Raw genomic sequence first — 8,457 nt, 5'->3', positions numbered from 1 at the left:
TTAAGGACTGCAGTACAAATGGTTGAGGTGGACAAGTACCATGTAAAACGGTTGAAAGGTAGTATTTGATTGAGTGAAAAGATCATCATTTAATGGATCACCGATCATTATTCGTAAACACATTAATGTTGTAGACTGAAAAATGGAAAATAAAAAAAAGAAATTGATTATATTTGAATTAATATGTTTACTTATTTATTTTCTTTCTTTTTGAATTTTTAAAAAATATAACTTAAATTTTATTCATCATTGAGTAAAAAAAAAGAAAGAAAATTCTATTATAGAAATTTAGTTGAAATAATTAAAATACCTTTAGAGGATGTGAATGAGCAATATAAGGAAAGGCAACAAGTGTTTGATGTAAACCATTAAGCCAATTTGTTAAAGCAATCCAATTTGTTCGTCGTCGAAAGATAATTTTTTTACCAATCTTTTGAATTGTTTTATCCAAACGTCGTAAAACAAAATTTAATGCTGGTCGATTATTTTCTATTGACCAATCAGTTGTTAATAATATCACTGAGAAATATCTGTTAAAATTTTTAAATTAATATTTTTAAAAAAATAAAATTTAAAATTTTTCAAAAAATTTTTTTTTTAAATTTTTATTATTTTTTCAAAGTTTTTTTATACGAATAAGCAATGTGAAAAAATAAAAGGAATTGATAAGAGTTACTTTTGTAATCCAAGACAAGCTATTGTACCCAAATCATATGGTGCAATTTTTAATAATGCAAGAGCAATTTCATTTAATTTCTGAAAATAAAGGCAAATGCTAGTAAATTTTATAATATATTTTAATTTTAAGATAAATTTTTTAATCTTAACATTATTCAAAATTTCTCTAAAATGATTGTCCTAACAGAGATTAAATTGATAAGTTTTAATTTAAATAATATTTTTTTACATTTTAAAAAATCAATTAATTAAATATTTGATAATTTTCAATGATATTAACATATAGATGTTTTTTTTTTCTTATAAAAAGTTATAAAATTAGCAATATATAATGTTAAATGATTTACGAAAATTTTGAAATTTTTCCAAATTATTTTTGCTAATTTTGCACTTTTTTTTTCCGGAAATCTATTTACCACAAAGCATTTATGATCGAATAATTCCGGAATTTTGATATGTTCAATATTTGATGCAAGCTTAGTAAGTTCTTTTATGCGTGGTTTTGCTTTCTCAATAAATGTAGCTGCAAGTATAAGAAGTGCATCACGTGGACGACGGAATATTTCACGTTGTCCCTCAATATTATCAATAGCATCTGAGCTAACAGCATTCTTCTTATCTTTCACATTTCTGCAAATATTATTTATTTTTAATTTTTAATTCTTTTAATTAATGAAAATCAATCTGAAATAGTATCAAAAAAAAAGTGTAAATTTTTAATTTATGCTTGATGTTAGACAGAAATTTTCTTTAATTAAATTTTGGTAAAAGTTTTTTTCTTTCTTTAATTAAAAATTTGTGATAATTAAGATTAACTGAAAAACTTTGCGATAGTATGTCTTTTTAGGATGATGATATCATTTTATGGTTGCATTGTAAAAAAAAAAAGAAATCGGAATTTATGAATCAAAAAACTCGCTATATATCAATCATTCAATATATTCTATCTAACTAAATCCTTAATTAAATTGATATTTTGATTAAGAATTTATTAATTAGGATATTTTTAAAAATGTTTTTACATACTTAAATTGCTTATCTGAACAAAATCATTAATCATTTCCTTGAAAATTCATTTTAATCATTTCTAGTTATTCAATTAGGAAAACGAGAAATATACGAGTAATGTATTTTTGTTTCATCTTCAATTAATGTTGGTGGATCAAAGAATTGAGGTGAATCAGCAATAAAGGATTTTCCTCGATCACTGACACTATTAACGATATCAAATGTTCGTGTTGGTCCTCTAAAATAAATATCATTAATTAGTGAAATATCATTAATTAATTATTGAATAAGAATATTTAATTCCCTCAATATATACAAAAGTTAATTGCTAATTAAATTATTTTTACAAAAATTAACCTTGCAAGAATATCACAACAATTTACTAGTGCTTTCATTTCAACACAAAGTGTAGTATAAATCGATATTTCATGTTTTACAGCAATCATACTGTTACCCTGTTTTACCGTATCCCGTTCAATTTGTTCCAAGAAGTACGGTATTGTTGCTTGCATTACTAACTATAATTAAAATATAAATTAATATCAAAGGCAAAAAAAAGAATAGTCTGCAAAAAACTTACTTGTCACTTTTTTTTTCTGTATGGTCATGAATGAACATAAAATTTCACCATGTTTTTTTATTTTATCTTACTGTAAAATAATATACGGTAAGAAGCTGAAATAATTTTGAAACAGGCAAATTTTTTTCTTTCATACGATAAAATAATATACGGTAGTAATTTTGAAATAAGTATAAATTAACAAAAAATATTAGGAGAAGAATATGAAAGTAAACATTACCAACATCTGATAACAGCGCCGTGATTCAGGCGCAAAAGCGCATACTGTTACAGCACTTGCTAATGCATCTGTTAATAAGCTAAATGTATTTGGATCATCACGATAACATAAATCTAGTGCCTAGAATTATCAAAATATTAAAGGAAGTAAAATATTTTTCGTCTATTTTTAATTTAATTAAAAGTATCAAAATATTATCAAATCATTTAGTGGATGATAGTGATACTATAAAATATGCAAAAATTTATATCATATCAGATCAGATCGATCATTTCCCTTATCAAAATATGTTATCATAAATGTTTTTATTATTATGTAATTCATTTATTGCAAAGAGTTATTTTATTTAAAGTATTTAAATTATTTTGTTTAATTATTCCTATTTATGATTTCAAAATAAGCAAATTGATTAGTTATTTTTGAAATACCATATGTGTATTTCTTGAATGCAATTCGATAAATATAAATAAAAAAGAAAATTATTATAAATAATTGATTAAAGATTAAACTATGCAATAAATATATTCAAAATATTAGCAAACATATTACTTAATATTAAATAATTTTAAAATTTCAAAATCACATCATATGCACCATATGAATGTTACATATGTATTTTATTCTAAATTATCCTTAAAATAAAATTCAAAACTTAATTTGAAATGTAAAATTATACGAAAATAAAATTTAGGAAATTTAAATTATCAACAAACTTTTAATGGTTTTGTTTCATTGACTAAATCCAATATATGAATTGGATCATTCATATCATTCATATCTTCCATGCTATGCAATAAATTAAACCAATATTTTGCTTTTACCTATAATAAAAATTTTTAAATAATTTTCAAATTAAAAAAAAAAGGCAAATATTGAACAAATTAATTTTCATATCAATTAATTGATAAGATATCAGAATGAGTAAGTAATATACCTTCATCGGATTTACTTCAAAATTATTATCAGTAGTATCAAGAATATTTGCAACAGCACCAGCCATTTGTAATAAGAATGGTTTTCGATGAATAATATAAAATTGTTTACAAACATATTCAATTGTACGACAAAGTAATGGATTTGTTTGTCGTTGACTGTAACAACGTAGTATTGTTGGCATGATAAGAAAAAACCCTGAAAAAAAGAATAATGAAAATAAGATAGACTTTTTGGCAATTTCATCTTTAAATAAAATAGACTTTTTGGCAATTTTATCTTTAAATAAAATAGACTTTTTGGCGATTTTATCTTTAAATAAGATAGACTTTTTAGCAATTTTGTGTTTATATAAAATAGACTTCTTTGGTAATTTGATTTTTAAATAAAATAGACTTTTTGGCAATTTTGTCTTTAAATAAAATAGACTTTTTGGCAATTTTATCTTTAAGTAAAATAGACTTCTTGGTAATTTCATCTTTAAATAAAATAGACTTTTTGCCAATTTTATCTTTATATAAAATGGACTTTCTGGCAATTTTATCTTTTCATTTTTCTCTTCTACATGAAAGAAATATGAATACAATAATAAAAATTATTTTTGAAATTTTTCGATCATTAATTTTGATAACAATCTATTCAGCTTCCTCTATCTCTTCCTCTTTTATAAAATTTTACTACTAAAGATATTCCAAAGTTTGTAAGTAAGATAGACTTTTCGGCAATTTCATTTTTGTCTTTTTTGATTGAAAAAAAAAATGCAGCAATATTTTTATAAGTAAATACAGACTATTTTTCTTTTTTTTAATAGAATTCCTCGATTATCAATTTTGTTAACAATCTCGCCATCTCTCTCTCTCTTTCTCTTTCTCTCTCTCTATTTCTCCTTCCTTTTCTCTTTTTCATAATGTTACTAAAGATATTCCAAACTTTGTAAATAAGTATTCGTAATTTGGATTTAAAAATTTTTACTTTTTAGGTAAATTGTAATATTTATAAAAGTATAATAATAGTATGAAGGGATGTTTATTTTGTAAAGAATGAATTTCTTTTTTTTTAAATTTTCAAAAAATTTACCTGATTAGTGAAAAGTGTACTAAAATGTATAGCCATTGATAGGTATGTTGCCATACAACGACGTAAAATTGTGACATTTTCACAATGTAATAAGGTAACACCATTGATAACATTGATAAATAAATGCAAATCACCAAACATGAAAGCATTTTCCATTTTTGCAAACATATCCGACATTAGCTTAAGATTGAATTTATTTTTAAAATTTCATCTTTCAAATATTAATCTTTGAAATTTGAAAAATCAAATTATAATATAGAATGAGAGTATTTGTCTTTTTTCTTTCAATTTTAAAAATTTATAAAATTCTTCAATAAACTTTTAAAATCTTGCATTATACAATGAAATGATTTTTGAAAATGCTTCCCTTTAAAATGACATTTTTTTTTTTTTTAAAAACAAAAAAAAGCATAAAAGTTTACCAGTGTCCAAACAAATTTATGAATACTATCAATGGAATATAATTCACGACCTAATGGACCATTATACATACCAAAACATGTTTCTAAACTTTTTCGTGGAAATGATGGTAAATGTGTAAATTCATCATGTAGAAAAAATATTCGTTGTGGTATCTGAAAAATCATTTTTAATTAATTAATTTTATTTCCAAACACTTTAATCAATTTTATTTTCCGCCTTTTTTTTTTTTTTCTCAAGTGCTTGTTAATTTTAAATCTTTTTTTTTCATCAAAAATTTCACAAAATTTCGCGAAAAATTTTTTAAATGTTATAAAAAAAAAGAATAAAAATTTAATTGCAATAAAAGAATTTAATAAAAATATTTTCAAACTTACAACATTTTCAGGACTATGAGCAAGTGCATTATGTGTTAATAGTACTTTTCCCACTTCGATAAGTTTATGTGTAAATGCTATTTGTCGCATTCGATGATGTGCTTCATCCGGATTCAACTTAATCAATGTTAATTGTGGATATAACGAACGATGAAAGAAGTAAAAATCCCTAAAGAATAAACAAAAATTAATTTAAATATTAATTTATTGATAAAAAGTATTGATATTTTTTTACAATGATAAAGGTGATATTCCTCTCCTCTCAATCTTACTTATCTTTTTTCCTAATCGCTTCATCCATTTTCATTCCTACTATGATATCGTAGAAGTATTTGAGAATTTAGCAAAATACGGGAAAAAATTGAAGAAGTATGTAATCATTGAAATATTTGATAATTTATAATAATAATGTAATGTTTCCCATTTTTCCATTTTACTTATCTTTTCTCTCAATTACTCCATTTTATCCTTCCCGTGGTATCGTGGAAATATTTGAGAATTAACAAAATACGGGGAGAAAGTGAAGAGGCATGTAATAATTGAAATGTTTGTCTGTTATCAGAAATTAAATTTTATATATCAGAAAAACTAATTTTTCAAAAATTAAATTTTATATATCAGAAAAACTAATTTTACTTATTAAAAATTAGATTTTGTAAAAATATGCATACTTCATTAATATTATTGTTATAAAGCCAGTATTATTTAAATTCCCCCAAAAAAAAAAAAAAGTGCTGCTTGTACTATTCGGAAGTATTAATTAAAAAACCGGATAAACCGAATTGTAATTTTACAGAATAAAAAAAAAAAAAAGAAAAAAAAGAAAAAATGAAAGGAATCATTTATACTTACCGAACATATGATAAAGGATTATGAATTAGATTTGTTTTTGTATCAATAAGAAAATAATATTGATTATCACTTTCGGGAATATTAAAAAAATCGAGGCTATCTTTCAGTAATTGCTGGAATTGTGTTTCTTCATGAATTGGAAATTGTGATGGAATTCCACCGGAACCACTATCAGGTCCATGAATGATAATTTTTTGCTGATGGAACATTAGCCGTTATCATTAATGCTTGCTAAAAAAAAAAAAAAATCGATATATATTAAGTATATATTAAGAAAAAGAAAATGATAAAAGATTCATCCGATATGCATATGTATCCACATATATACATCATTATTAATTAATGATTATCCTTATTAATTTCAAATATTAATTATTTTTATTGATTTTATTGTTTTATGAAATACGCATAAGGGCTTTTTATTCGATTTTTTGAGCCATTAAATAATACAAAATGAAATAAATATAAGCAAAAATTAAGGTAACATTTAAAAATGATCGTTTTTCTGAAAGGAATGACTTTTTCTGATGAATATAGCATTAGTTTTATTAGTTTTGTCGTATTCATTCATTCATTCATTTCGATTCATTCCATTCATTCATTCATTCACTTCATTTCATTTCATTCATCCATTCATTTATCCATTTATCTATTAATTAATTCACATATTCATTCTTCCATTTATCCATCCATTCATCCATAAATTCATATATATTCATTCATTCATTTATTCTATTCCATTCACTCATTCATTTCATTCACTTTATTCCATTTCATCCATTCATGTCATTTCTCTCATCCATTCATATTCATTCATTCATTCATTTCGTTTCATTTCATTCATCCATTCATTTATTTATTCATTCATTCATCATTAGCATGAAATGCATTTAATTTAAATTTATTACTTACATCACATTGTTCCTTCTTTAATGTTTGCTTTAAATCCTTAAAGTACAATCCATGAACATTCGGCACAATAAGCCATATTATACTTAATGCCATTGCAATTGCTTGATCACTTCCATCACATGGACTTCGCACATAATGCATTACAAAACCAAACTGTAAACAAAAATATTTGTAATTTTTCAATAAATACTAAAAAAAAAAGGATAACTATAAACATATAATTGAATTTGATAGTAAAATCTTAAATCTTAAATCTGAAAAAGAAAAAGTTTTTAAAATTGTTTCAATCGGATTGAAATTCAGTTGAATTAAAATTGCTTCGAATTTTAAAATATCATATTTGGATAAAAACTAGCAAAACTTACGAAATAATTCATTAATGTATAAGCTGTTTGACATGGTAAAGGTTGAAAACGTATTATCAATTTTCGTAAAAGTGATATTAAATGTTCCTGAAAAGGTGATTAAATCATCGCATTGTTTGAAGTTATCACTTGCTGATATCAATAGATGATAAAAGAAAAGAAAAAGATGACATGCATCTTTTGTAATAAAGCAATTACATCGAATCAAATTAAAATTAAAATTTTACACCAAAAAAAAAGTTTAGTCAAATTCTTTTAAAATTTTTTTAAAATGAATTTTAGCAATGAAATTAAAATGAACTTATTTTATTCGTTTTTACAAAGATTTTTCGCGTTTATCACTTATTATTTGCTCAAAAATTTTTTATTAATACCAGAAATATATATGTAAATATGCGAATGATTACAGTATTCAATGTCCCGCACATCGAGAATTCTTAACTTTACATTACATTTCTTATCTTCATATCTTTACCTGACCTTTTAATGAAATGCAAATTTAGGTACAATTAAATTATAATAGAGTATTTCGATACAATCATTGACAATATTTCTTTGCTTATCACCATAAATTCATGAAATGCAAAAGAAAGAAAAAAAAGAAATCTTAATAATTCTCAACCATATATCACCGTTCCTCAATACTTCCTGACCTTTAACCTGTAGTCTTCCTTTCCTTCAAGCTGAGATGCATTATGCTAATGAATCTCTCATAAAGTTTCATTTTCTAATCATATCAATTTCTCTTTCATGTTCACTATCATCAAATCATACGCATTATATTCAATTTATTTCAAATTATGCAAAAGTAATAAATGTGTTAAAAAATTTCCAAAATGTTCGAATTTATTGGCAATTTTTAAAAAAAATATTTTTTGAAATTTGTCAAAAATTTATAAAATTGCAATATTTTTTTTCAAAAATAAGGATGAATAGTTAATTTGTACAGTAATTTAGATACCAATAAAATCACTATTACACATCCAAACGAAAAATCTTTTTAATTAATTAAATGTTTTCAATTAATATAAAAAA

At 23.3% G+C, this 8,457-nt stretch overlaps 2 protein-coding genes across 2 annotated transcripts in view; both read right to left on the bottom strand.

Moving 5' to 3' along the window:
* On the bottom strand, positions 1 to 3,603 carry LOAG_10492 (hypothetical protein; the record flags this gene model as incomplete). The annotated part of the gene is made up of 9 exons (XM_003146018.2): positions 1 to 135; positions 311 to 530; positions 677 to 756; positions 1,095 to 1,297; positions 1,788 to 1,924; positions 2,044 to 2,204; positions 2,487 to 2,606; positions 3,200 to 3,307; positions 3,421 to 3,603. 9 exons carry the CDS (start codon positions 3,601 to 3,603, stop codon positions 1 to 3), a joined length of 1,347 nt encoding a protein of 448 aa, XP_003146066.2.
* An 872-nt stretch (positions 3,604 to 4,475) lies between these two features.
* LOAG_18392 (hypothetical protein) overlaps positions 4,476 to 8,457 on the bottom strand; it is a gene marked incomplete at both ends in the record, with an annotated part of 11,562 nt that continues 7,580 nt past the window's right edge. Inside the window, 6 exons of the mRNA XM_020451052.1 lie at positions 4,476 to 4,676; positions 4,919 to 5,071; positions 5,294 to 5,462; positions 6,146 to 6,342; positions 7,058 to 7,210; positions 7,423 to 7,509. Coding sequence (XP_020305195.1) covers positions 4,476 to 4,676; positions 4,919 to 5,071; positions 5,294 to 5,462; positions 6,146 to 6,342; positions 7,058 to 7,210; positions 7,423 to 7,509 — 960 coding nt within the window. The remainder of the gene's footprint in view (positions 4,677 to 4,918; positions 5,072 to 5,293; positions 5,463 to 6,145; positions 6,343 to 7,057; positions 7,211 to 7,422; positions 7,510 to 8,457) is intronic.

This window comes from Loa loa (genome assembly GCF_000183805.2).
Source record: "Loa loa unplaced genomic scaffold supercont3.289, whole genome shotgun sequence".
Classification (NCBI taxonomy): Eukaryota; Metazoa; Nematoda; class Chromadorea; order Rhabditida; family Onchocercidae; genus Loa; species Loa loa.
Note: the sequence above shows the minus strand (reverse complement) of the source record. Positions and strands in the feature narration are given on the sequence as shown.